General features: G+C 58.6%; 1 protein-coding gene and 1 long non-coding RNA gene across 12 annotated transcripts; one reads left to right on the top strand and one right to left on the bottom strand.

Moving 5' to 3' along the window:
• Positions 1-39: 39 nt before the first annotated feature.
• SMTN (smoothelin) lies at positions 40-25,295 on the bottom strand. 10 transcript variants are annotated; one of them, XM_077160529.1, is made up of 23 exons: positions 21,488-21,834; positions 20,015-20,100; positions 19,701-19,831; positions 15,199-15,347; positions 14,769-14,862; positions 14,587-14,665; positions 14,400-14,497; positions 13,093-13,410; positions 12,930-13,002; positions 12,513-12,653; positions 12,248-12,319; positions 11,644-12,147; positions 11,285-11,457; positions 10,627-10,698; positions 8,028-8,180; positions 7,866-7,941; positions 6,577-6,741; positions 6,403-6,465; positions 6,127-6,196; positions 5,133-5,306; positions 4,735-4,852; positions 4,035-4,186; positions 40-305 (listed from the first exon to the last, which is right to left on the bottom strand). In XM_077160529.1, the coding sequence occupies exons 3-23, from the start codon at positions 19,749-19,751 to the stop codon at positions 155-157; spliced, it is 2,946 nt and encodes a 981-aa protein (XP_077016644.1). In that variant the 5' UTR covers positions 19,752-19,831; positions 20,015-20,100; positions 21,488-21,834; the 3' UTR covers positions 40-154. The 10 variants fall into 10 exon arrangements, with proteins under 10 accessions (XP_077016644.1, XP_077016647.1, XP_077016637.1 ...); XM_077160523.1 differs by lacking the exons at positions 20,015-20,100; positions 21,488-21,834 and adding exons at positions 2,944-3,108; positions 25,029-25,295 and having other exon boundaries at positions 184-305; XM_077160524.1 differs by lacking the exons at positions 40-305; positions 20,015-20,100; positions 21,488-21,834 and adding exons at positions 2,021-2,174; positions 2,944-3,108; positions 25,029-25,295.
• On the top strand, positions 11,958-14,875 carry LOC143683960 (uncharacterized). Of its 2 annotated transcripts, none has more exons than XR_013175760.1 (3): positions 11,958-12,123; positions 13,891-13,945; positions 14,659-14,875. It is a non-coding gene; the product is annotated as an uncharacterized LOC143683960 (long non-coding RNA). The 2 variants fall into 2 exon arrangements; XR_013175759.1 differs by having other exon boundaries at positions 14,738-14,875.
• Positions 25,296-27,900: the final 2,605 nt, after the last annotated feature.

Raw genomic sequence — 27,900 nt, forward strand, 5'->3', positions numbered from 1 at the left:
GCTTTCCACCCAGTCCCCAAAGATGGCAGCGAGTCAGGGCCGTTGAAAACCAATAATTTATCAAAACGCTGCGTGTGCATGGGTTGGGAGTGTCGCGACAGACAGGGCAGCGGTGGGCAGGCGCGCGGGGCGGGAGCGGTGCCGGCCGGGAGGCCTAGACATTCTTGCCGCGCAGGCGCAGCTCGTGGCGCCGCAGGTGGTTGTAGAGCGACTGCACGTAGGTGAAGACGCACTTGGGGTCGGGTTTCTTGCCCATGATCATCATGTCCTCCACTTCCACCAGGGGTACGCAGTCCACCAGCATCCTGCACGGGGAGGGGGCATGGGGGTAGTTGTCAGCGCCGACCCCCGTACCCCGAGGTATTTTCATGGCCGCAGCCTGCCAGTCTTCCATAAACTCCGGACTCCTAACCGATTGAATGGGGGAAAGCCTTCCGGATGCGTCAGGCTCACTCACTCAAACCTGAAAGGACTCCCGGAAAGCGAGGCCAGGCAGGTGGAAGCAGAGACGGGGGAAGAGGACAGAGTTCAGGGTGGGGGCCGGGTCTAGAATTTTTTTCTGACTAAGACCTCCCTGGAGGGTGGCCTCCAGCTTCCTGCCTCAGTGGCACATCCAGCCACACACACCTCTCAGCTGGGCTTGCACTATGGAGGGGTCTCTTCACGGTCAAATCTTTCTGGGTGACCACGGGCCCCAATGACCTCTGAAGGTTAATCCACCAGCTGCCTGGCCTGCTCCTTCCTGCCAAGAGGCCTTGGAAGCTGTGTCTCTGCGCCTGGGACATCCCTGCTACATGAGATGGAGGCCAGGGCCAGGGAGTGTGAGCCTGAGGCTGGCTCTTTAACCCTTATCACCTGCCTGGGGTAGAGCAAGGGGAGGAGATGAGGGTTCCGACCAGTACGGACCAGGTTACGTATACCACCCCTAGCTGCAGGGCCAACCTTCTGGTCATCCTCCAGGGTGCTAGTTGCACTTTACTGATAGAGAAACTGAGTCACAGGACAGTGCAGTCATTTGTTTCAAGTCTCACAGCTCAGTAAATGCAGGGCAGACCCAAAGAAATTCTGGCCTCCAACCCTGGATGTTGTCTGGAGCCCTCTTCCCACTCTAGGGAAGTGGGTTGTGGCTGCTAAGCAATGGACAGCCACAGAGCTCTAAAAAGCTGGAATTTGCCAGTTGGCTTTATTTCCCCTCCCCTCCTAGAGGCTGCCTTGCTCTCTGCTGCATCTTCTATGCCTGGTACACGGTAAGCACTCAATCAGTTGAATGTGTTTCCTTTGGCAGGAAAGGCAAAAGGTCAGGAATTGCTCTTTTTTCTGATGGTCCAGGACCACCTCCCATCTTGTGCCCGCCTGGTCAAACCCAGGACCATGGTAGAGCAGGTACCTGTTCTGATCTCACCTGGACTCCTTCACGGAAGAAGCCTGGGAGACAGAAGGCTTCTGTTTCAGTCCAGGCTCTACTCCTGATCAGCTGTGTTTGCTAGATAAGGCCCTGCCCTATTCTGTGACTCAGTTTCCCATCTTTATAACAGTATTGTTATTTCCTGCTCATTTGAGATCATGGAAGCACTTAGGATTAGTGAGGGGTTCCTAGCATTGTTGCTGATGTCCTTGTGACCCTTGGGGTCATCCCTGCCCCAGACTGGGCTTGTTTCCTGAGCTGTTCCGTGGTGAGAAGGCAGCCTCTCGCTGCAGAGGCTTCTTCCAGCTGTGGCTATCTCCCAGGGAATCCTGGCCTCCCTCCCCCAACCTGGAGCTCCCTCCAGCCCCCAGTGCTTTCCCTGGAGACCTTATAAAGCCATTGTTTACACTGGGGCTCACGGCTCAGGGCTCGGGGCTCCGGCTGCCCCAGCGACAGGCCAAACACCAGGCAACCCGAACAACAGCGTGGCTGAGTCACACTTTCCAACTGGATCAGGGCTGGGCCGGGCCTCTCTCCCTCCAGGCCAGCCTGCTGGGTACAGCTCTTAAGTCCATATATGACCTGGAGAGAGCACCAAGCTCATCCTCTCCTCACCTGCACTGCTCCTCTGAGTAACATCTGTGTACGTGGGCTGCCTCCCATGATAGTTCCAGGTGCCAAGGGGCATCTGAGTGCGCTCCAAGCTCTGTCCCTAACTCAGTTACCTCGGGCAATCCCCCGCTTCCGCTGGGCCTGTTTTTAATTCGTTCTAGAAAAATAGGTGGGAAAGCAGCAATGGGGCAAGGAAAAGTACCACTGAGCTGTCTGGAACCCCAGTTTCTGGCTCCAGTGCTGACCAAGCCCCCACCTTGGAGTATGGCTCCCCAGGGCCCAAGCTGGAAGCCAGGGAGACTTCCTTGACACCCCCTCTCTCTGCCCAAGCCTGACCCATCAGGAAGCCTGTCGCTTCTACTTCTTAAGCTGCTCCAGCCATTTAGTCCATCATCTCCCACCCCACCCCTCATCCAGATCCCATCCAAGGATTGTTCCAGAATACTACTCTGACCACAATGCCCCTGTGTTTCATCACTCCTGTTGTCCTCAGGAGAAGGTTCAAAGTCCTGACTGCGGCCCCTTTCCCCTACACCAGACTAAACTTTGTTTCCTGGATGTGCCATGCTCTTGCTCTCTTTTTCCCGCAGCCCTTGTCAGAGGTTGATCCCTTGGCCTAGAATTCCCACTTGCTCTGTTAGCTTGAACTTGTTCTGATCCCAGCTTAGTTTGTGCCTTTTTCAAGACAGCTGCCCCGGGCCTACAGGCCAGACGAGGTGTCTCCCCTGGGCTCCCAGAACCTCCTGGGCTCCCCTGTCACACTCACCTGGCTCAGCACTGCCCACTGGGGAGAACGAGCTTGCCTGCTAGGTCCTGAGCTACTGAAGACAGGGTATGCTGCCCCCACCTGCCCCTGGGCCCCTCTCTGTGTCCTGCTGAGCATTTTCTGGTGCAACAGGGCAAGTGGGCGAGGCAGTGTTTCTCACCGTGGGGCCCCAAGCAGGGGTTAGGACTTTTTGGTTTTTACCAGCCCCTTCTGGACCAGACAGCGGTAGAACTCCTGGATGTACGTGTACACGCACTTCCAGTCAGGCTCTCGCAGCCGCACCATGTCCTCTGTGTCCAGGAGCTGCGGGCAGTCCGCATGGGTCCTGGGGAGGGGAAGGGGGGCCAGGGAGGGGGCAGGGGACAGGTCCAGATGGGGAGGCGGGGGAAGAGGCAGAGAAGAGAGAAGGGAGAAGGACAGAGACACACACACACAGAGACATGAATTCAGTTACATACTCAGTGCTGCAGTCTGCCAGCCCCTGCATGCCCCCTCCCATCGTGGACGTGCCGCTCTACTACTCATCACTAATGGTGCGCGATGCAGACAGGGGTGGGGTGGGGGGGCCAAGATCAGTCACAGATGCAGAGAACTCTCGGGGCAAGCAGTAACACGGGGTGGGGGTGGGGGCAAGGGCGCTCGGGTTGGAGAGGAGGAGGGCTGTGCCCCGGGAAGGGGGTGGGGGTGAGGGAGGCGTGAGAGGAGGTGGGGGGAGGAGGAAGAGGACGAAATCTAGGGCGATTCAGAAAGAAAAGGGGAGAGGAGGAAAGACAGATGGAGGAGGGTGCCGAGGGTGAGGTGAGCAGATGGGGCAACGATTCCAAAGCGGACGGCTGTCATGGCCTATATAAGCCTCCGGCAGCACCTATATAGGCTGGGCGGGCACGGTGCCCGGGCCAGGAGCCTCCTTTTGGAATCTCCAGCCGGGATCCCGTGGGAGCAGGAAGCTCTGATGACAGAGGAGGAGAGCAGGAACAGAGGAAGGGAAAGAGAGGGAGAAGGGGCCAGAGGAGGAAGGAGGGGACATGGACAGGGCCACCTGGTGGGCCTTGGCCTGGGCTGGAGGTCGGGCCTGCGGCTCCTTCGGTCCGGCGGGCACCTGGCACACGCAGCAGCGGGCGGGTGGGGTGGAGAAGGACGGGGGCTCTTTAGGGAAGGGGTCTCAACTGCTGTCTGACAGTGGGGCTGGCTGGCTCCAGGGGGCCTCGGAGCGGCCCGGCTGACAGCAGCGGGGCTGGGGCCCATACTTACTCAGCAGATGAGAAGGCCACCTCAAAGTTCTGGCGTCGGTTCTGTGGGCTAAGCTGCCCGTAGTCGAAGGCCTCGGGGAAGAAGTTGTGCACCAGGGCACAGAAGGCCATTCCGTCGCTCCAGCTCGAGGAGAAGTTTTGGATGTCCACATGCTGAGGGCAGTGGGAGGGCTGGTCATGACCCCCGGGAGCCACCTCCCTTATACCCCCCCTTACTCTGGTGCTTCGGTATTCTGGGCTCAGAGAGGCCTTGTGGCTTGCCCAAGGCTGCACAGCAGGTGATCAGCTGGAACAAGAGTCTCCTCCAACTCTGTCAACTCCAGAACTGCTTCTTAGGGGGACAGAGCAACCAAGAGGTGCTGTGCCCCCCCTAGCTAAGGCCACAGTCATGCCCCCGGTCATTCTTCCCTTACTTGTAGGAGTTGACCTAGCCCTTGTACTGGAACATCGAGGAATTGAAGAGACACCAAGGATGGGAGCTGTGGGCCCTGCCACTTATTCCCATACTCTGGTATCTGGGGCATGCCATGTGTCCCCTTTGCGTGTCAGTTTCCTCTTTGCAGAAGAGTTGTCCCATCTTTCCTGCCTGGCCACATGGTGGCTGTGAAGTGTGCAGGGGCAGGAGAAGGAAATCTGCCAGGAGGGAGGTGCCCGGCAGGTGTCTGGAAGGCCACTGGGCAACTTGGCCTGGCTGGGCTCACCTCGTAGCCCCGCGTCTTAGCTCGGCACCAGTCAAGCAACATCTGCTTGATGCTGCTGGCATTCGGGACCCCGAAGCTAGTAGAGCGCTGAACGGCTGTACGGGAACTGCCAGGGCTGCTGCAGAGGCAGTGATGGGGGTGGGGGGGTGTTAGAAGAGTGCAGGGGGCACTGCCTCAATTTCCCAGCACACACCGACCCCAGGACACCCCTTCCTGACCTTCAGAGGGAGCCATCCTCTCTCTGGTCCCTGGGTCCCAGCTCCTGCCCAGGCCCTGCCCACCACAGTCAGAACCACACTCTCCAAGGCCCCGCCCATCTCTTCTCAGGACCCACCCCTGCAGTCCTTGGGAGGGTGGGGGCCCACCCACCACTGACCAGCCCCAAGGGCCGTGCTCACCCCGCGGCACCCTCCTTCTCTAGCTTCTCGATCATGGCCTTGCGAGCCTGGGAGGCAGACGTCTTGGGCAGGCTCTGCGCCTTCATCAGCTCTTTTTTCTTTTCTGCCTGGCGTTTCTCCAGCGCCGCGAGGCTGCCAGGCCGTGGACTGGACTCGTCCTCGCGGTCGAAGATGCTGGGGCGGGCAAAGGGGATGTTCAGGGGAGGGGTGTGCCACATGCCAGACACCCCCTTCAGCTCCCCCCACATACCACTCCATCCCCACAGCTCCAGGGCCAGCCTTGGAGTTGAGCCCCCACGCCCATTTTATAGAGATGTAGACTGAGGCTCAGACACAGGAAGCTGGGGAGCCAGGGGAATTCTCTGAGAAGGCTCATCGTATCATCAAGTTCCAGGTGAGTTCAGATTCTGAGTACTACAGCTAACAATGACACCGATCAGCCTTGTCACAGCAATAACAAAAGCTCATGTCTGTTGCACATTTCCTGCGTGCATTTTAAACATCATAAGAGGAGACAGGAACTCTTGCCATTTCCATTAAAGATGAAGAAACGGAGGTCCCTGGCCAGAATGTGCTTAGGATTCCAGAGGGCATCGGGTGGGTAGAGGTGGGATTTGAATTAGGTCCCTCTCAGAGACCCCAGATGCCTTGGTTTCTGGCCCTGCTTTCTCACATCCTCTGCAGCACGAGCGCACATGCCTCTCTCACTGGGCAGAGGTGTGAAGGTTCTCCATGCACTTGGGACGTGGTTTACAGACACGGGGACGTGGCATTATCTCCAGGCAGCTGAGTGTGGTGGGTGGGTCCCTCTGAGGCTTTGATGCTATGGATGTGCCTGAGTCTCTGCCCCCCACATCGGCAGTTGTGGGCTGGGTGAGATCACAAGGTAAGCAGGAGTGGGGTTCTGACTCTACCCCTCCCAGCGCCTCTGTAGAATGGGCGTGCAGTGCTGACCCCTCCGTGGTCTGGAGGTGGGGGGCAAGCCCGTGCTCACCTGCCCATCTTCTTGGAGGAAGAGGAGGAAGAGAAGGTCTTGGTCTGTACCATGGTGCTGCCGCTGCCATCTGTGGAAAGGGGGCAGGGTGAGGGCATGGGCTGGGCATCGGGAAGCGGGGTGGGGGGTGTGTGAGGAGACCGTGGTAGCCACAGGTTGAGAGAAGAGAGTGATGGCCAGACAGAGAGACAGAGGGCCAAAGGCACGGAGAGAGAGAGCTTGAAGAAGAGCCTGAGAATGCGGCAGGCAGGCACAGGTGACGCCAGATGGCCTTACTGTCCGAGCGCCTCACGAAGCTTGATTCCACCGTGGTGGTGCGGGCTGTCCGTGTGCCATTATCTGGGGGGGGGGGGGGGGCGGGGGGGAGAGAGGAGGGGTGTGAGAGGCACAGAGGGCACCAGGGAGGCCGTGGGCCCACCCTGAGCCCCGGAGCCCTGCTTGGCCCCTTACTGGAGTGGACGAGCCGCTCAGTCTTGGTGACAGTACTGACAGCTGAGCCGTTGGCTGCCCTCTGGCTGTGCCGCGTGGTGGTCTCAGTGGCCGTGTTGCCGCGGCTGTCCCCTGGCCGAGCCCGTGCCTCCTGTAGCCGCTGTTCCCGCTCTTTATCCCGCTGGTCTGGGTGGGGAATGCCCCATGCATACCCGGAAGGGCCGCCCAACGCCCACACAGCGCAGACGCACAAGTACGTGGGCGCACAAGATGGGGTGGAGGGCAGCTTATTAGAAACACAAATGCCACAGGGGGTAAAAGCCCTTCCAGGAGCAGCTAAGGGAGCACCCCACCCATAAATTGGCAGGGAATGGGAGGGTGATGATGCACTCAGGGAGAAACAAGGGGATATGGAGTAACTGAATTCAAACGGGGAGTATTTGGATCTAAAAAGGGAGTGTCTATGGAAATGAGTAGCTGAGTCAGAGAGGATTATCTAGATACAGGGAGGGAGTAGCTGAGGTCTTGGAAGGAGAATCTGGGTAAGGGCTGAGCAGCTGGGAGAAGGAATATCTAGATCCAGGGAGGGAAAAATTGAAGGTATCCAAGAAACAACTGGATCTAGGGAGAGAGTAGTTGAGAAAGAAAAGCTAAGGAAGGGAATAACTGGGCCTAAAGAATAATCATCAGGATAGAGGCTGGTGTAACCATAGTGGATGCTGGAGGAAGCAGCTGGACTCAGAGAGGGAGTAATTGAGAGTATTTGCAGAAGCAAATGAATCTAGAATCTGAGGGAAAGAATAGCTAGGTCCAGAGAGGAAGAAAATCTGGGAGAAGTAGCTGTTCTAGGGAAGGGGAAGCTGGGTAGGGACAAGGCTAAGGTGGCCATCAAAGGACTTCATGGGAGAAGAGCAGCTGGAAGAAAGAGTATCTGGATGCAGGGAAAAAGTAGTTGAGAGTATTTGGAAAAGCAATGGAATTGAAGGAGAGATAAGTAGGAGAGAGAAGGAGTAACTGGATCCAAGATGGAGTAGAAAAACTGGTTGGGAGTAGTAACTGGGGAAGCCATCAGTGGACCCAGGAGAGAAGTAACAAAGAAAGGGAGCACCTGGATCTAGGGTAAGGAGTAGCTAGGTACAGGGAGGGAGTATCTGGATCCAGCAAGAAAAAAGCTGAGTAAAGGAACAACTGGGTCCAGACAAGAAGCTGGGAAGGGTTGCTGAGCTGGAGTAGCCATGAATGGACTCAAGTGGGGAGGGTAACTGGGGAACAGAGCAGCTGAATCTAAGGTAGAGCAGCTGGTTCTCTACCTCTCTTCCTTTGTCGGAGTTCACGTAGCACAGTCCGGATGAGCTTTCGCTCCTCAAAATCTGTGGTCTGGTCCAGCTGAAGAGAGAGCCCCTGTCATTGCCCACCTGGGACCTGCTTGTCCCTGCCCCCTGCCAAGTGCCAGCACCCAGATCTAGCCCTACCATCTTGTCCAGGACGCTTTCATCTTCGATGGCCATCAGCTCCTTGGCACTCAGTGGGCTTCGCCCCTCTGGTGCTTTGTCCACCCGGGCCTGCTCGCCACCATTGGCTGCTTCTGTTGCTGCAGAGGGGGGTTCTGCTGGCTCGGGCTCCATCTGCAGAGTTGGGGGTGGGGTGGGGTGGGCATGGTCTTTAAGTAGGGGTGAGTGTAGACTCAACAATGCCCCCAGTGGATCGGGGACCAGGCCCTGGGCCTGCTGGTACAGCCTTGGAAATAACCACTAGCCTGCCAGCCTGCCCACCCAGGGTTGGCCATGCCAGTATCAGGCTCAGGAAGAAGGCAAGCCTTGTCATGGGGGCTTCTCATATACCCCAAATAATATTAATACTCTTAATAATGGCAGTAATTTAGTAGTAGGCATTGTATAAGCACTAGGGATTTTACTGTTCCTATTTAACAGAAGGGAAAGCTGAGGCTTAGGGTAACTAAATAATTCATCACCGTCTCTTGGACAGAGCCATAGGCTCTGCACCTCCAAGGCAGCCTGTGGTCTGAGCTGAAGGTGGCCTAATCCATGACCCTAATCTTTCTGCAGCTTCACTCCCAGTCCCCTCCCAGGCAGGATCTGCTCTGCTCTGCCAGTTCCCAAGGCCTGGGTCCTCCTGGGCCAGTGCCCAGGCAGCACATGCCCCTCCGCCCCAAGGGGGCTGGACCAGGGCCCACAGGCTCCTGACCAGGTGTCTGGCAGGGGCTGCCCTGGAGCCAATTCCTCTCTGAAGTCCTGCCTGTCCCTCCTTCCCTTGGCACTTCCCCCACCCTCCACCCCCCCAGCCCCTGCCTCCACCAGGAACCACCTTCGAAGGGGCCTCCAGCCCCAATCTCACCTTACCCTCTTCCCCCAACTCCGTTCAGGGCATCTCCTTAGCCCCTTGCAGACAAGCCCCCAGCCTAACTGTCCCAATCCCTCCCCTTCCGGCAGGGCCTCTTCGCCCCCCTGTGCAAGTAAGGAGAGCCTTGGTGGCAGCTGTTTTGGGGAGGCTCGGCCTGGCTGGAACGGGTGTGAGGCTGGGGGCTGGGCCACGGCCAGGGGCTGCCAGGGCAGCCTGCCCCAGGGCATAAGCTTGGCACCCTCTTACCCATCTTGATGCACAAGTGCCCTAGTCCCCTGTACAGACAAGTAAACTGAGGCTTAGAGAAGGTGACGGCACATCTAAGGTCACTCACTCGGGGCAGAGCCTGGCTCAACACTAGTTCTCCCCCACCCCAGCCCGGAGGGACTTACGAGACTGCTGCTGTGGGAAGGGCCAATGGAGGAGCGGCGACGGGTGCTGAAGGCAGGCGGGTGGGCCACGGGGGTCCCAGCACCCTCGGCCGCCCGGAAGAGGGCCTCGGGGTCAGCAGCCGCCAGGAGCAGCTCACTGGGCTCTAGCTCCTGCTCGAGGGGTACCCCCAGCCGCAGGCTCAGCACCTCCACCTGCCGCCCCAGTGCATCCAGCCGCCGGCCCAGTGCCGCTGTCTCTGCCCGCAGCTCCTCGGCTGCCCGGGCCACAGGTTCCACGGCTGCGGCAGCTGCCTCGGCCGCCTGGGTCACTGCTGCCTGGCCTGCCTCGGCCACTGCCCTCAGTTCTTGCAATGCCTGTCCCAACCGCTCCTCAAGAGCTGTGGCCAGCTCGAGCCCGGGCGCCGGTACCCCCGGCATGGTGCTGGCGGGCTTTGCGTGGAGGTGATGGTGGAGACAGTGGCAGGGGCTGTTGCTTCTGGCTGGCAGTGTCGGAGCCTTTGCAGCTGGCCGGAGGGCGAGGCAAGGGCAGCAGGGCCTGCTCCGCCCCTGCCGGCCTCTCAGCCTGCCACCCGCCAGCTGGGGCTGTGGCCCAAATAGAAACCTATTCTGGGCTCCCTGTGGAGGGGGCCGGAGGGGAGGGGTGGCCTGCCAAAGTGGGTGGACGCCAGGCTTGGCCCTGTAGAGATCACGGACTTGGGGCACTGCAAGGCTGCATGGGTTGTGAAGGATTACCAAGGCCAGGACCCCATGCTCACAGGGTGGGGGGTGGAGGGGACTGAGACAGGGAGCAGGGAAGGGGCCTGACGGGGCCACCATGTGTTGTGAGGACCCACACCTCCAGACTCCACAGCCCAGACTCCATTGCCCTCACACCAGGCTGCTTTACAAAGCATTGGACACTTGGGGGAAACAAAAGCAGAGGGAGGTGGATCGAGCAATATGCTGTAACGTGCATCCCTCAGACAAATGTCCCCTGGCCCGCCCACAGTGCTCAGATCCGATCACAGACTTTGATCAAGAGCACTACAGGCATGTCATCAGCTCCCCATCGATTCCAGGTGGGGAAACAGGTGAGTTGGTGGTATGCCACCCAGAGCTCACTCAGGGACCTCCCACCCAGCCTAAAGGCCTCGGTGGACTCCTCCCCACTCCCTCAGCAGAACAGAGTTGGGTCCTGCATTCTTCCTGGGAAAGAAGGTCACCCTCTTTCCCTCACTCTCCTCCAGTTACCCCCCAAAAAGGCCCTAAGCTGACTCTGGCCATCCCACCTCTGCTTAAGTCCCGTTCAGTTTCTGGCGCAGCCTACAGTACACATTACCTGGGCAGCCGGGTGGCCTGCTGGGTGGATGCCTTCCTTCCCAGGCTGAGCTCCCAGGCGGCCGATCCCAAGCTCAAGAATGAATAATGGAAAGGTGTGGTGTATTTGGTTCCCGTGGCACCTGCGAGGCTGCTGTCTCACCTGATCCCCCTGCCTGCCTGCCCCCCATTGATGCCTCTGCCCAGCCCCCGCACGGATACTGATGCAGATGCTAATCTAATCTCTAATCTCCATGTCCTGATGGGCCTGGCTGGTGCCGGATGAGCAGGTGAGCAGCTCTGAACCTCGGTGGGTTAGGAACAGGTGAACAGGGGCTGCCATGGGGACAGGGGGATAAGACCCTCCTGCACTCCCTAAGCCTCGGTTTTCCCATCTGTCCAGTAGGAAAGAACCAACCAATTGTGGACTAAGGATCCAAGATCAGTTCTTATGTACAGTGAGCTTCTGACATGCCAAGAAGTTGGTATGCTGGGGTCTGGCTTTAGCTCTGCCATCAACTGGCTGTGGACGGTAGGCCACAAGCCTTGTCTGTGCAGGGTAGGGGAGAGGCATGGAGCAGAGGAACCCTGCCAGCCCTACACCCCGGAGCAATCTATGTGAGGCTGATGGATGCCGAGGCTGGTGGCATGATGGGGAGGTGGGGGGTGGGTAGTCTCACCTTAATGCTGTAGCCTCCCCGGCTGCCAGGAGGGGCATGGCTGAAGCTGGTGACATGAGTGACGCTGCCCAGTCGGGCCAGGTTCCCAGGGCTGCTGATGTGAGTGACGGTGCCTGTGCCCCCACTGCCAGTGCTGAAGATGGTGGGGGGTGCCCGCAGCCCCAAAGTCAGCTCTGGGGGGTGGGGTGGGGAGAGAAGGGCAGCTGTCAGAATCAGATGGGGTGAGGGCAGTGCCAGCCAAAGTTGGTGGCGCCCCTCGCTCTCAGCGTGCCCTTGGAGACACCCTGAGCTGCAGCACCTGTCCTAGGTGCAGAGTTGGGTGGCTGCAGGTGCCCGTCCCTGCAGCGGGAGAGGCCTACCTGCCCTCTGGTTGCCGGTGGGCAGTAGCACCCGGCCTGTGGAGGCTTGGCTGCGGCCATCCTTGATTTCAATGGTGAATGTGGTCTTCATGCTGCCCCCTGGCTCTGCAGTGCCAGTGGCCACAGGCAGCAGGGCACTGGGTTCCTCTGAGCGGGCCACGGGTCCCCCTGCTCCGTTTTCAAGGGGCCTGGCAACCAAGCCCCGCCTCCCAGGGCCCTCCTCCCGGGGGCAGCTCCGCGGCTGGGCCAGGGGCTGGATGGTTCCTGGCTGCTCCTTGCTGAGCCGGGAGGAGGTGTCACTGGGGCCCCTTGAGGAGGAGCTGCTGGAGGAGGAGGCAGGGGTGGTGCTGATCAGGGAGGGGCCTCGGAGCTTTGAAGGCGTCTGGGGTAGGCCGTCCCGGAGACCCGCAGCCGTAGGAGATTCGGACGTGAACTTGCGGACGCGGTCTCGCACGGAGCCAGCCCGCTGGAACGGGGAAGGTCCACTGGCAGAGGGGGTGGGCTCTAGAAGGGACAGGAGAGCTGTCAGTTTTTTTTTTTTCTGGGGGGGGGGAGGTGGACCAGGGACTTTCCAAAGACTGGGGATGGAGGGAATGGGCAGTACCTCGGTTCTGGGTGGGCTGGCGGGGACTCAGCACAGACAGGGAGTGTTGGCAGGGACGGGGTCCGCCCAGGTCTGGCAGGATAGGGAAGGGGTCGCGGCCACATGGGGAAGATAAAAGAGAGCGGCTGGGTGGGGAGAGGTCCACATTTCGTGTCCCCTCCCCACCTCCTCAGCCTCCCAATCCCTTTCCTGCCTCCCCCTCTCCTTCTGCACCTCCCATAGCTCCCGGCTTCCCTACCCATCTGCAGCTCTCCTACAAAAGTACCTCCTTTCCCTCCCACAGCCCCCAGGGTGACTCGGACACTCCCTGAGGCCGGGGCTAGGCTTGGACGGGAGGAAGAATGCCCAGATCCTTCCTGCTGATGGGAATGGGGGACACCCCCGTGGTCAGCACTGCCCACAGCTCCTGCAGGGAGATGGGTGCACTCCCTTATTGGGGAAAAGAATGTGCCGGAGGCCCGTTGCCTTTCAAGGCTGCAGGGAGGCCTCTGACCATGGGTAGGGGGTGGGGGAGGGCCTGGTCGGGGGCGGGGACACCTCAGGGGCAGGGTGGGGAGTGTCAGGACCTGAGCAAGATGGAGCTGTCCAGGCATAGGAGCCCATCCTCCAGGCAGGAGGCCAGGAAATGGAAGCTGGAGGAGGGGAAGGCAGTGCCTGTGGCTACCCCTGATGGGACCCTCACCTGTTCTCTTTGTGTCGGAGGGGACTCGGGTGGGGCCCGGGGTGGTAGTGGGCTCTGTGGGACCAGGCAGATGCTGCAAAGGAGACATGACATGGGGGAGAGATTGGCTCCTGGACCAGGGAGCTCACCTGCCTGGCATCCCTGCCTCTCTGTTCAAATTTACCTTGACCACTGGCTTCTCAGTGCTGGTGGGGGATGGTGGCTCCTGGGGCTTAGGGCTGGCAGCTCTGGGTGGGCTGGGGGGCTCAGGGCTGTCTGGACCTTCAGCTGCAGGGCACTGGGCCTTGGCAGGCTCCAGTGGAGGTTCCGGGGAGGCAGTGGTGGGTGACTCGTTGGGCAAGGTGGACGGGCTGGATGTGTCCCCAAGTGGGGCCTGCAGCAGGAGTGTCACTCTTGTCATGTCCTGGCTGGTGGTGGTCTCAGGGGTTGGGGTTGGCTCTGAGGACTCTGCCTTCTGCTTCTGTTCCTCTCGCTCTAGCACCTGCAGGACACCCAAAGACTGGGACTCAGGCTCCCGAGGTCTCAAGTGCTATCCCTGATTGCTAAGGGCCATGTTAGCAGGTGCCCAGAGCATGGCATGCAAAGCAGAGGAGCTGGGCCTGGCTTCCTATGGGAAGCACAGGCACAGGCAGAGGCATGCTATGGGCGGTCTCTGATCTCTGCTTCCCAACCTCTTAGCACTGCCTTGCCAAGAATGCCTCAGAGAGGACCAGATCCTAGTTGCCAGGGGTTGGAGATGGCAGGATACCGCCCAGAGAGTCTCAGCTTTGATAGATCCCTGGAGTGGAGGCCCCTGACCCCTGGTTTCAGCCTGGTTAATCAGGGGTTGGGGTTGGGGTCCTGCCAGCAATGGGGACCCAGTGGCCCCTGCTGGCCACTTAAGGAATGGCGGGGCCACTCTAGGCTTGTGCTGACCCCCTCCCACCCACAAGGTCTGACCTCTCACCCACCCTGTCTGCAGAACAGAGCCGTGCTGTGACAGCTGGGGCCTGATTTGCAGACCCTGGTAAGCCAAGGTAAGGATATGGGCTGGCTTTGGAGGGTGAGGGGCAGCCTAGCCATCTTGAGGTTTAAGCAGGGGAGACTTGCATTTTAGGAAGATCCTTCTGCAGCTCGATGGAGGCTGGCTGTCTAGGTGGGGGTGAGGAGTAGGATGGAGTGGGGAGGTCAGCAGGGAGGCTGGCCAGGCCTCCCAGCTAGGCGAAGATGTCACAAGTTATGGGAAAAGGGCAGGAATTCAGGAGCAGTGTATACGCAAACCGGCTTTGAGGGGGATGGCCTGGGTAGAGACAATGTGTCTGTGTGTAGGGGATGTATGGCCAGAGGTCGCCTGGGAGAGAAGGCAAAGGCCTGAGAGAGCCGAGCATCCCCCAAACACAGTCAAATACCAGTCTGGCAAAGACACACAGGATCTCTGTGCTGCTGGCATGTGGGCATGGGACACTGAGGCACCCTGCCCGTGCCCCTTACCTCCCGTTGGTCCAGCCTGTGTTTTGCCCTCCCCTTGCTGTCCTCTCTTGAGGCACCATTGGAACGGCCACTGTACAGCCTCCCGGCCAAGGTGGCAGCTGGAAGGGAAGGGGCAATTGTCAGGCAAGTGGCCAGGTGAGGCCATGGGTCATGGGCAGTGGGTAGGGTCTGCGACAGGGCGTAATACCTTCAATCTCCTGGGCCCGTACACGGCGGATGGCGGCTCGGATCAGCTTGCGTTCCTCATATTCCCCGGCAGCTCGCAGCTGTGGGCGAGATGTAGGCCACGGGTGCTGGGCCGTGAACTTCAGGGTCTTCGCCTGCCCTGCTCCCCCCAGCCTCCATCCCCTGCTCTGGCCTGGGCCTCACCAGTGCAGTCAACTCCTCCACATCGCTCATGGACTCCAGCTGCCCTGCCAGCCGCGCCAGGGCAGCCCGCTGTTCGGCCTCCCGCTGCTGAGAACTGCAGGGATAGAATGACCATGGCTAGGCATGGAGATTGGGGGCTTGGAGGTGGGGACCTTTGGCAGAGGAGTATGGAGCCGTGCACACCCTCTGGCTGCCGGCCAGCACTCATACCACACGCTCCGACACGCTTCCACATGGTATGGCCAGGATGCCGAGGGGCACCCTGTCCATGCCACACATATCCCCATGTATTCCAAGTGTGTGGTTGCACTGCCATGTGTACACCCATGGACAGCAGACACATGTGCACTTAGGCGTGCCCGCACACAGGAGCTGAGCCCTTGGTGCACACATCCCCTCCCTCCTGCATGTCCTAGCCCCAGACACTCACTGCAGCCAGTTCTCCTTGTTGTCCAGCCGCTCAGCCCGGAAACGCTTGGATGCCAGGGCCTCCTCCTCACGCTCCAGCTCCTGCCGCTGCAGCTCCCGGATGGCCGAGCGGATGCGTCGCCGCTCCGCCAGATCCGCCGTGACCTCCAGCTGCGGGGCAGGCAGGGAAGAGGGGCTGGTCGTTGTGGCTGCCGGGGCGGAGGGCTGGCACCGGTTGCCCATGACTTTGCCTGGGACACAATGAGCAGCCTGTCTCTACTCCCTCTGCCCCATGCCCTTCTTTTGCCTTCCCACCCACTCAGGGTCTGGCAGGGGGTGGGTGGGAACTCACTGCGCCAGGCATTCCGGGACAACCCACTGTGGTTCACAGGCCACCTACTGTGAGTGGTCAGCCCAAGCCAGGCTCTCCCGCCTGCGCCTCCAACCCCTCACAGTCCATAGGCTAGTCCCAAGGCACCACAGCCCCCCTGGGGAGTGGCAGGCTGGTGATTTACAGTGGGAAGACAGGGAAACTGAGGCAGGGGCAAGGACTTGCTGAGGACTTGGGGAGCTTGGGACTCCTGGCTCCTGTGCTGGCTGGGACTACTTTTTTTCCTTTCATGGGCCCTACCCTAGCCACCATCGAAGGGGGGTGCAGATAAGGACAGCTGGTATTAGAGGACCACGCAGGCCTTTGTGAGGGTGTCCATGATTGTCATGTGTTCCTACCAGCCTCTTAGCCCCTCTGTCCCCAGACAATCGGGGGTAGCCGGTCCAACCAGGTCTGGGGAAGGACACCTTCCTGAGCCAAGATGGCCTTGCTTCTTTCACACCCCACGCTGGCAGAGCCATTGCCCACCCTCTGTGGCTCAAGGGAGAGAAGAATGTGTCGGGGGCCCCCCCAGGAAGACAGTGGCAGGCAAGCCTCCCAAATGTGAAATGTGTGTGACAGCCAGATGGGAGCAGGGCCATTTCCACTGCCCTTACCCCATAATCCTTCAGTGGCCAGGGCCCAGGAACCCTCTTATCCCCTCCCTTCCCAGTGCTGCCCACACTCCCGCCCCCATCCGGATCATTCTTTCCTGCTCAGTAGGAGGGGAGAGAGGGGAAAATGTTTCAGCAGGGAGCATGGGTTGGTTCCACCCAGCCATGAGCCAACTTGTCCCAGTCTGAAGAGAAGGAGAGTCTTGGGGGACAGAGGCTCCCCCCACCCCCCACCCCCGCCACAGGGCCTCTTCGGGCTCATGATTACCGAGACTTAGGTCAGGAGGCCTGCTTGGTGGTAGGACCAGAACCCATGTGCTGGCTCCAGCTCTGGTCCAGTCCTGGCTGGGTGGTCAGGGGCTGGTTCCTTAATCCCTGTGCTTTGTTGTCTCATTCCTTATATGGGACAATGGCCTCCACCTCAGGGCAGTGGGTGGGGGCAGGGGCAGTAACAAGGGGTTCCTGGCATAGCTGGGAATGCAGTAAACGTCACCTCTCTGACTCCTGCCAGTCGGGAGGATGGAGAGAGAGGAGAGGGCAACAGGGAAGGACAGATACCCAGAGACATCAGCAACATTTAATAAACACCTGACATACTGTGTTTAAGGAGAGCACGACCTCCTGCTCTCTGGTCCCCACACATGTCCTAACCTCACAGAATCCCTAGGAAGGGGCTGTTTATTACTTCCACTTGGCAGGTAAGGAAACTGAGATTCAGGGAGGGGAAGTGAAACTGTGGCTCATTCACCCACGGTCACATGGCCAGGAAGCACCACAAGCAGAGGGTAAACTGAGGCCCAGAAGTGCAAAGACCAGCTCTTTGTTCCCTGAGTCTCCTTTCCCTACACCCCAACTCCAGAGATGGAGCCCCTGCCCCGAGACAAGCATGATGTGAGAGCCTTGGAGCCTTCAACCTATCACCTCTAGGTGGAGCAGGGCTGGAGGGCGCACAACTTCATTCCCGGGCTCACCTTCCCACGTGAACCTTCCCCGGGGGTCTGGGGGCAAAGGTCCACCCGCGGTGTTGCTGCTGTGTGCCCCTCGCTTTCCCCGCCCTCTCCGGCCCCACCGCAGTGGGTGGAGGGAGTTGGGGGTGGGGCGGAGGAAATACAAAGCGCCATTGTCCAGGGGGGGCGGGGGGGGGGGGGGAAGGGGAAGGGGACGACGGGGCGGTTTCCGAAACTGTCAGTGAAATGCTCCCGGGAGGAAAGAGGGCGCTTCCTCCTCCTGGGGGGGTGGGGGGGCCGTGTCTCCGGGTACTTTCTGTCCTCGTTGCTGGGGCCTGTCGGGCAGACCCTGGCGCCTCTCTGGGCCTCAGTTTCCACCAACACATGGCGGGACGGGGGCGGAGCGGGGCGGGGGAGGGACTCTACAAGGCGTTGGCTCAACCCGACCCGGGACACGCCAGCAAATGCAGCGAGGGCTCGCCAGGGGGCGCTGAAGGCGCAGGGGCCCGCCCACACGTCTCCCGTGCAAGGCCCGCGCTGGGTGCGGGCGGGGGAGGGTGCAGAGGCTCGAGCGCCCAGCTTAGCCGCGTGCAGTAGCGCCTCGGTCTAGAGAGGGAACCGGGTCTGGGAAACTGAGCAGCTTCCCCAGATCGTCCAGCTAGTGATGGTCGGGGCCCGAACTCGAACCCAGGACCTAGGAGAAGGGGCGCGCGGCGCCCACCCCCGCTCCGCCTTCAGGAATGTGCAGGAGCCGACGCCCCAAGCGGACGACCGAGTCCCCCAATCCTCCAGGCGTTGCGGGCCCAGCTTTCCCTTATAAGGCCCGGCCCATCAGGGAGGAGCCCGGCTCCGGACAGGACAAGCCCGGTCCCTGCCACGAGGCCAGCTGGGGCCTGGCCTGGCGTACCGGGCGGGGTGGGGAAGACCGTGGGTGGCGTGGGGTGGGGTCCCTCGTCTGCACTTTCCCAGGGAGGTGGGATGGGGTGGGCAGACTTCAGACAAGCCGCAACCACGTTGGGGAGACCCTCTCTGGCTTCTCTGGAACTCTCTTCTAGCGCCCCAACCAGGCAGAGGGGTAAGGGTTGAGGGGCTGGAGAACCCTGAGCCCTTCAGCGTGGACTCGCGACAGGGGGATGAGCAGACGTGGTGGGTGGGTGGCAATGGTGGCGGGGGTGGGGGGCGGGCAGGACTCTTAGGGCTTCTCTGGACAGGCCTGGCTTTTCTCTCTTTCCAACCTCTACTATCCGCATTAGGACTCCAACTTCCTGAGGATGGGTGGAGCTGAGATGGTGGGAACTTTTGGAAACCCCACCCCACCCCTTCCAGGCTGCATGCGGGCCTCGTCAGCCCCAGAGTCCCCTGGTTGGAGTGGCTTGCCTAGGCTGGCTGCTTCCAGCCCCCACCTCCAGGAGAATGGTAGTCCTGGGTGGAGGGTGGGTCACCTGCCTTCTCCTAGAGAAAGTAAATCTTTAATTTCCCCCCTGGGCAAGGGTCAGGGGTTGGGGGTGGGGCAGCCGGCCTTGCAGGTAGGCACAATCTCTGCCCTGCAGATTGGGGCTGCCCACTACCTCTGTGCTTGGGGGGGGGGGGTACATGGGACACTGACCATGTCCAGGCCAAGGCCCCAGCCTTAGGAGAGCATCCACCCAAGGGGGCTCCTGGGCTTCCCAGCCACTGCTAACAGTCCAGGCTGGCATGGTGCCACATCTACTGCCCCATCCCCCTATGAGCTTCCTCTACTTCCATTCCTGCTGCTCCAGGTCCACCCACTGAGAAGAAGCAGAGGAAAGGGCATGGGGGCGGGGGGGTGGGGAATAGGGCTTCATTCTGCCACCACAGGACTTGGGTCCATGCCTCATTCCATCCCATGCCAACACCAGGATGTTTTTATAGGTAAAGAACCCGAAGGTCATTGTGGAAACTCACAGAGCTCATAACAGCCCCCAAAGGTCTACCTCTCTCTTATGGGCCCTTCCAGCCTTGACTTTCCCAGGGCTCTTGGCCACCCATGGTCCCCTCAGGCTCTGAGCCTGTGAGCTGCCCTTTCTGCTATGGGCACAGGCCTAGCTTATCTTGTTCCACCACAGCCTGCCCTTCTCACTGCCTTCTTCCTTGGCCTGTCCTAAGACTGTACTCCAAAGGAATACCAGCTCTGGGGTTTGGATCCTGGTCCAGCCACTTCCTTGCTGAGCACCCATGGACAGGCGATTTCACCTCTCTGAGCTGTGTGTCCTCCTGGCCCAGGCATTGTGAATCACTGCTACTGTTATCACTGGGCCAGCCTCCAGGGGTGGGTACTGCCCAGGCTGTTGCTCACTGGAGGCAAACCAGCTTCCCCACACCTGTGGCCGCACAGGGCCTGATCCCCAAGCAGTTACTGTTTAAACAGGTGGTATGTAGCGGGGTGCCGGGAGGGGCCGAGCCTCAGCCCCTGGCATGGACAGATACATACCACAGGGGCCTCCATATCAGCCACACAGAACCGGTCTAGCTCTTAACCCGCCCCCCCATTCCCCCGGTCACTTCCTGCCAGTTAAGAGGTAGCCAGGACAAGCCCCACCTCTCAGGCCTGGGGGATGGTGGAGCCACTTACCAGCTTCCTCAGGGCGCCCTCATCCAGCCCAGCCAAGGTGTCATCTGCCATCTCGCTGGCTCCTACCTCTGTCCGTCCCCTCTGGGCAAGATTCTCAGTGCCTGTGGCACCCAACGCCAGCTTAAGGGATTCTGCAGGGGACGGATGTGGGTTAGGCCTGCCAGGGTCTCTAGAAACCACAGGCACATGGGCTCTGTACTCAGTTTCCCTCTCTGACCTAGGAGCATTCATTGCTATTCCATTCTTGCTATTTGTGATGTGGCTCCTGGCTTGGAGTTCCCCTTTGCTCTAGGGTGGTTTGCTGGAAAACTCACCAAACCAAGGGTAGAGATCTCTGGTTCCAGTCCTGCCACCTCTGCCGCCAGCCTGCTGTGCGGCCTGGGTCAGGCCCTAATCCTGTCTAAGCATCAAACACAGAGAGCAGGAACCTGGACTGAGAAGCTGGGGCCCAGCAAGGCCCACCCAAACTGTGTTTACCACCAGGGGGTGCCCTCCAGTCTCCATAGTTTCCTGCCTACTTCCCACCCCACGTCCAATCCCCAGGATGTACCCAACCCCCACTCACCCCCAAAGCTCAACTTCTGTCTATGGCCTGAGCCCCAGTTCCTGCTGCCACTGCCATTCCCATGACCCCACGTGGCTTAAGCCATCGGAGCTGTCTTCCAAATCTTGGAGACAGCCCTCTGTGCACACCCCTCACTCCTGCCCCCGCCAAGTCAACTGTCCTGACTCCTAGGAAGCCAGGGGTCCAAGCACCCAGCTCCTCCCACCAGTCTACACACTTAGAATTCAGTTCTGCAGCTGGAAGGACTTGTTGAGGATGACCTGTCCAACCTCTGGGACTTCAGGTAGGCAAACCGAGAGCTCCAGTTTTGTCACAGGGATTTGTCACATGGAGAAGGAGGAATCCAGAGACTCAGGTGTTCCCCAGAGGGGAGGGAGGGATTTAATTGAAACCATAGCTCCTGGAGCCTCCTTCCAAAGTGGCCCCTGGGACTCAAGATATCCCCTCTTGCCCCATCACTGCCCATCAAAGTGGACCCCTACATCCTGGCCTCAGCACCTCAGTCCAGTTCTCTCCTTCCTCCTGCAGCCCTAATGTCTTTCTGGAATTTGGTAACTGAAATTCCCAGGATTGCTCTCCCTATTCCTGCTGACTCATCCCTCAGTCACCCCCAGTTACTTGACGAGTCACCCCATCTGGTGAATGGATCTGGGGGGGCAGGGTGCAGGTGATTCTGATCCGTACAGCTGGGGTTTGTTGGACTCTATCTATTCACGTCACTGCTCTCTCCTCCTATCCTTGTGGGGTCAGGAGGGTGTCAACTCCCTGCCCCCCCAATCTGTTGGGGTCCTTGCCTCTAAACTATCCACATCGTTTGGGGTAACCCTGCTCAGAGGGTGGCTCAGCAGTTATCACCAGTGGCTGTAGGGCACATCTTCTAGGCAGTGGAAGTCCCTAATGAGTCTCCTGGGACATTGGGAGATGCCCCCTCCAGTTCCAGGTCTTCCCGTCTCACAGTCTGGGATCCCTGGGGGTTGAGAGTTCCCTGGCAGGGTCTGTGGGAGCTTCCTCGGAGCATGTGCCCCACAGAGAAGCGCCCCTGGGGGTCATGGGCACTTTTAGAGGTCCATGGATGTCCTCCGCCAAGGTCTTAGAACTTTATTCTAGGGCCTACAGTTATCCCAGAGATATGGGGAGTCCCAGAACCCCTGTCCAGATATCCGGGTTCCAGCCCCACCCCCCCCCAGACCCAAGCGAGGTAACCCGAGGCCCACACACTCACCTCTCAGGCCGGCCCTCCCGTCCGGTGCGGGCTCGGGTTACCTCGCTCGGGACCTGACAGGTGGATGAGGGACGGACAGGCGGGAGGCGCCGCTCCCGGGGAACCCCAGACCCGCTCGGCAACCGTCTCTGGGACTGTGTGAACGCCACCCGTCCAGCCGCTCCAGCACCTCAGCCGGCTCCGCCCCGCCCCGCCGTACCAGCCAATCCTCGGGAGGGCCCATCCCACCCCTCGCACCCCATTGGGGAAATTCAATTTGTCGGCTACGCCCCGAGGGGAGGCCCCGCCTCCGCGGGCCAGGGGTGTGGAGAACCGCAGTCCCCCCGTCGCTGCCGCCCGGGGCCTGCGCGGGTCAGGTGGGAGCCGGCAGGGGCACGCGGGCTGCGGGCCCGAGCCCGAGCCCGGGAGGGTTCCCTGTGCCGGGGTAAACGGCCGGAGGTCGTCCTGAACGTCCGGACCCGTTCGGGACGGGCCCTCTCCGCCCTCCTCTTTGTTCGGGAGACGGCGTCCCCTCCCTCGACTCCGCCTTTCCCGCGTCCGCGCTTGGGCTCCGCAGTCAAGAAGCCGCTTTCCGGATGCCTGGGCCAGGATCCCCTCAAAGCGGCGACCGAGTGACCCAAAGCACCTTGTTCCCGGGCCGGAGTGCTCAGGACCTTCTCAGATAGAGCGGGATCAAGCACGCAGCACGCCTTTCCCAGCCAACAGATTTTTGCACTCTTCTCCCAAGCTTTTCGGGTTGGACCCCTGGAGTCCTAAATAGGGAATTCGGAATCCATACTCTCGTTCAATAGGTGGGGGAAATTGAGGCACAGATTACCCATCTATCGCCACAAAAGGAGTCGGCCAGGGGACCCAAGAGCTCCGTCCCACTGGGGAAAGCTCTATTTCCAGTTCTCAAGGCTCTAGGACCGCCCACGGGTCTCCACTGAGACCAGATGGGGTGGAGCCTGGGAAGATGAGGTCTGCAGACCTGACCATCAAATGAAAACAATATTAAAAATATCAACTCGTGTATAGTTTTGCACTCGCTGTGTTTTAGGCATAGAGTCCCATAACATCTGTATGAGACCAGGATGGCCGATTGTCTCATTTTACAAACAGCCAACAATAGGGGATGCGTAATGGAGTTGCAATTCAGATTCGGTGCCTTCCGAATCCAGAATTTTTTCTTCTAACCACCGTGATCTGGGGCTGTGGAGAGGTCGTTTCAGTCTGTTAGTCTAGGAGAGACCCTCAGCCTCGCTGCACAGGCCTCCTGTGACCTCCCCATCTAGAGAGAGGACCAGTCTCACCTCTGAGACGCTTTTCCCCGAGTCATCGCATTTCACCCCCATATCTGTAAGAGGTGGTCCCATTTTATACATGGGAAAACCAAGGTGCAAGGAAGGGAAGCAACTTGTCAAGGTCACACCTGCTGGGAGGAGCAAGACAGAGCCCGGTTTGGAGGGTGTAGTTCTAAAGGCCCCCTTCCCCTGGGCAAGATGCAGCCAGGCCCGTCTCCATGTGGCCTAGGTGCCACCTTATTCTCTAGAAGGAGGGTCAGCGCTCTCCAAGGGCAGCTCGGTCCCTTTCAAACCTCGCGGGCCCCTGGGGACCGCCCTTTCCGGCAGGGCACACCTGGCCCCCCTCGGATTCCCAGGGCCTGCCTGAGTGGCGGCTGTCAGCTCGAATCAGTAGCCTGTTTCTGCTGGCCCCGCCCCAGGCTGGGCGGAGTCGCACAGGTGAGTTCCTGCGTGCGCGGACTTAACCCCTGCAAACGTGCCTGCGTACTCCTGTGGCCCTACCCATATGCGCGTGGGTCTCATCCCGCCGCCACTCCTTTATGGTCTGTGTCCTTTTCCAGGTCTATCTGCGCGTTTCTTTCCCTTCCTCCTTGCAGGGGCGGGTGGTGGTGGTAGAGATCAAAGGGCTGCCCGGTGCTGGGGAAACTTTCAGCCAAAGCTCAGGAAAGAGTAAACAAACTGGGAGGGAAGCCCTGGCATTTGTTGCGCACTTGTTACATGTTAGGCAAGGGGCTTGCACTATTGCAAGATAGGTTTTACTTCATATAGAGGAAGGTGCTGAGGTTCAGGGAGTTGATGCCTGGACTGGTGATGGGATTCAAACTCGAGAAGAATTCTGCCAGATGTGGAAGCCCTTTCCCTCCACCTTGCTGCCTCTAGGGTGGGGGAATCCTGGAAGACTTCTCAGAGGTGGTGGCATGGGGACTGATCCTTGAAGCATGCAAAGAAACTCACCCCACAGAGAAGAGGGGGAAAGGCATGGAAGGGCATTTTTGGCAGGGGAATAGTGTAAGCAAAGACTGGGATTGGGAAAAGGAGTAAGCAGCTGTGGATGGAGCAGGAAGTAGAGATGGGGGAATTCTCACTTGAAGGGCCCTGCAGTAGGTTGAATTCTGTACCCCAGGTAAAAAAAAACAAAACAAAAAAACATGGTCTTAATATATTCCTGTGGGTTTGAACCCATTGTAAATAGCCTTTGAAGATGTTATTTTTAGTTAAAGTGTGGCCAACTGAATTGAGATTGGTCTTAATCTGATTACTGGGGGCTGTATAAAGACAAAGTCATGGGATGAGCAGAAGCTGGAAGTTAAGGGAACCTGGAAGAGAAAGGAGAGGACATCACCTTCCGAAAAGCCAAGGAGTCAAGGTTAACCAGCAGTCAGCCCCAGAACTCCACAGTCTTTGGGGAAAAAGTGTTGCCTTGCTTAGGCCTTGATTTTGCTCCTAGACTGAAAACAACGAGCCAATAATTCCCACTGTTTAAGCCAACCCATTGTATGGTATTTGTTTTAGTAGCTGGGAAACTAAGACAGGCCTTGAATGCCAGGTAAGCAGGATGAAAGTATCTTGTGGGCACTGGGGAGACCTGGGCCTCAAACTGCCCATCTGTAAAATGAGGAGGGTTGGACTGGCTTGTGTCAGGCCATTCCAGGGCCAGTGGCTGTAACAGGAAGACCCCAGGTCCAGATCCTTCCAGATTGCATCCTGGACTGGCAGAGCAGGGAGAGGCCAAAGCAGCGCAGGGGCCAAAGGTAATATTTTGCTTGATTGCAAGAGCTGGGGAATGAATATTTTACCAAATTGGCAGTGCCAGATCCCTGAATTGCCCTGGCTTCCCCCTCCACCCTGCCAGGACCTTGCAGAGAAAGCTCAGATCAAGGGAGTCAGGAGGCAGAAGGAGTGATGGATTTTACCCGGGACCAGGCCTTGACCTCTCTCTCTGAACTTCAGTTTCCTCATCTGCATGATGGGGGAGTTGTGCCTTGAACTCCCTAAGCTTCTCCACCCCCAGTGACTGGACAGCATAAAATTCCAAGACTTTCAGGCAGACCCCACATCAGGATGTGCCTGCAAGTGGCTGTGAAGCTGACTGAGGCCAGGTCTTTGGGCCTGTGAGGGAGGCATGGAAGGGCCCAAGATGAGTCAGAGTTGGGCCTGCTGTTGGGATCTCACAACCCAGGTGGTGTGCAGGAGAGACCCAGATCCCTCTTCGACAAGGTGGGGGGGATGATGTTTTAGAAAACAAAACCCTTACTTACGGTTTGAGAATGCTTTCTGGATATGCTCAGGGATGTGTTCCCTGCCTGGAGACGGGAACAGCATGAGCTAAGGAAAGGAGGTGGGATACCAAGGACCTTGTGGGGGAAAAGGTGAGGCTGGAGCAAGGGATTCCTAGAGAAGAACTGGTTCTTGCTGGGGTGGGCTGGATCCTGAGGCTTCCATTTCTCCTGGGGCCAGGATCTTCCCTCTTGGGGGCAGCAAAGGAGGTCCCTGAGGTCCCAAAGAGTGGGACTGGGGACCTGCTTGGTAAATCAGTTTGGCAAGGCCAATTCTCCTCTATGACATCAACCAGCTGCTGTGTTCTCTGGCCTTGGAGGAGAGGCAGGGAGCCTGCCTTCAGGTGCTGAGGGATAAGTGACTCTTCCACGTGGGAAATGTGGGGCCCTGTGGCCGAGAAGGAAAAGGGGGCCAGAGCTGCCCACTGGGCAAAGGTGAGCTCCAGGAGACCTGTCTCATGGATAAGGGATGAGGGTTCTAGACGAGCCAGACTGAATCTCTTGTGATTTCTGGGGGGGTGGGGGTGGAGTCCTTGATGCCTGATGTGGTCAAGTCTCGTGGTGGGGGGCATTGTGGAACCACCACTCGATGAGTCGAGCTCTGGCTCCAGATCACTTGTTTGAAGCTGTGTATACCCCCAGAAGAACATGTTCTGAAACTGAGCCACTCCTGTGTGTGTGTGTGCGTGTGTGTGTGTGTGTGTGTGTGTGTGGACCCACTGTACGTAGGACCTTTTGATGAGGTTACTTCAGTGAACGTGTGACCTACCCCATTGAGGATGGGCTTGTAATCCTATAACTGGGGTGCTTTATAAATGACATGAAGAGGGGTGGGGGCAGTTCCTGCAGCATAGTGGTGGTAGAGCTGGGGTTTGAACCCAACTGTGAAGGGCCTTTTCAGCAGACCCTATAGACCTCATCTGAGGCCCAGAAGATCTGTAGACAGGACAGTGGCTGGCCCTGATTTGTAGGATCTGGAAGCGGCCAGGGGCTGCCTCACAGTTTCCTCACAGGCCTGGCCTCCCTGGAGCTGGCAGGAAAGTGCTGAAGCTGCGGAAACTGTCTGAACCCTCCCAGAGGAGGCAGCCACGGTGGGAGGGAGCGCTCAGCTTGGACCTCAGAGCCAAGTGTAAACGTGGCGGCTGGACTGGCTGCAGGCGAAGGAGGGCAGGCGGGGTGGGACCCGAACCCAAAAGTGGCCTCCCAGCCATGTTCCCAGCCATCCCACCCACCCGGCCCTGCCCTGCCCGCCCTCCTTGCTCCCCATCTGGATTTGAGATGAGATGAGGACACTGGGCCTAATAATAGCCGAATGGCAGTGGAGGCAGTGCTAGGAGCTGCAGCCAGTTGGGGGCTGGGGTCCCCCATCATCTCATGCTCATCTGGGACATGCTTCGGTACACTTCGAAATAAGAGCAAACACTTATAAAGCTTATATTACAAGCTAGGTACTGGGCTAAGGCTTAATCAACCACAACTCATTTATTCCTCACAACTACACTAATGAGATATTATTAGCCCCATTTGACAGTTGGAGAAACTGAGGCACAGGGAGCTAAGCAACTTGGCCCCAGTGATAATATGAATATGACTGAGCATGTACAATGTCCCTCCTGGGCTCTGTGCTAAGCACACTTCCTATGTAGTTTCCCATTGAATCCCCACACCATTATGAGGCAGCTCCTAATTTATTTAGAGGAGAAGACTGAAGCCCAGAGAAGTGTCTTGCCCGAGGTCACACAACTTTGGGGGACAGAGCCGGCACTCAAACCTAGGACTGTCTAACTATAGAGGTTAAAGACTTGGCCTCTAGAGTCAGAGAGACCTGGGTTTGGTGCTGCCATCACCCCTCCTTTAGCAAGAAGTCACCTGCCCTGCCCGGGCCTCTGTTTACTTCTCTGTAAAATGGGGGAGTTGGATGAGCTGATGCTAATACCACTTGCCAGCTTTTCAGCTCAGTTATTGGTATTGGTATTGGATATAAGTAATTTACACCATCTCTCTCTATTGTGCATTCTCTAATTTAATTCTCACAACAGTCCCCTCCCCAAGTTGGGCCAGGAAAGGGAGGACTGTCTCCTGGCCCAGGTCATGGCAGTCAGAGCCTCTCCAGGCTTGGAGCCCAAGGCATTCCCTAGCTCCAAGGTTCTGAAAACATGCCCTACTCTTCCAGCGGCTGGAACATAATCTAGAGTTTGGGGTCCCTTCCCCAGGAGGCCTGGACACTGGATTCCAGGTTCATTTAGCAGGAGGTTGGCGGGGGTCGTGGGGAGGTTCCTCCTGGTCAAAGGGGACGAATCCACAGAGTCACCAGGGCAGCCTGGGGCATGAAAGGGCCTTAGGTTTTGCTGAAATCCTGATTTGCCCAATCATTAGCCACTTTGCCTACTGGGGGAAGCATGTTACCTCCCCGAGCCTCAGTTTCCTCAACCTGAAAATGGGGGCACTAATACCTACTTGTAGTAGATTCCTTGCAAAAAATGACTTCAAGAACTTGCCGCCCTGCATGTGAGCCTCTATGTAGTGTGATTTTGAAACTCTTACCACCAGGAGGTAGAGTCTATTTCCTCACCCCTTGTTTTAGTTTGCTAGGTTGCTGAAAGCAGATACCATAAAATGGGGTGGCTTTTTTTTTTTTTTTGCATGGGCAAACATGGGAATAGAACCCGGGTCTCCAGCATGGCAGGCGAGAACTCTGTCTGCTGAGCCACCGTGGCCCACCCATGGGGTGGGACCCGATGGGAATTTATTCGCTTACAGTTTTGACACTGCAGAAAAATGTCCAGATGAAGGCATCGTCAAGGTCATGCTTTCTTCCTGAAGACTGGAAGCTGGAGATCCTTGATTCCCCTGC

Source organism: Tamandua tetradactyla, chromosome 5, assembly GCF_023851605.1.
Source record: "Tamandua tetradactyla isolate mTamTet1 chromosome 5, mTamTet1.pri, whole genome shotgun sequence".
Classification (NCBI taxonomy): Eukaryota; Metazoa; Chordata; class Mammalia; order Pilosa; family Myrmecophagidae; genus Tamandua; species Tamandua tetradactyla.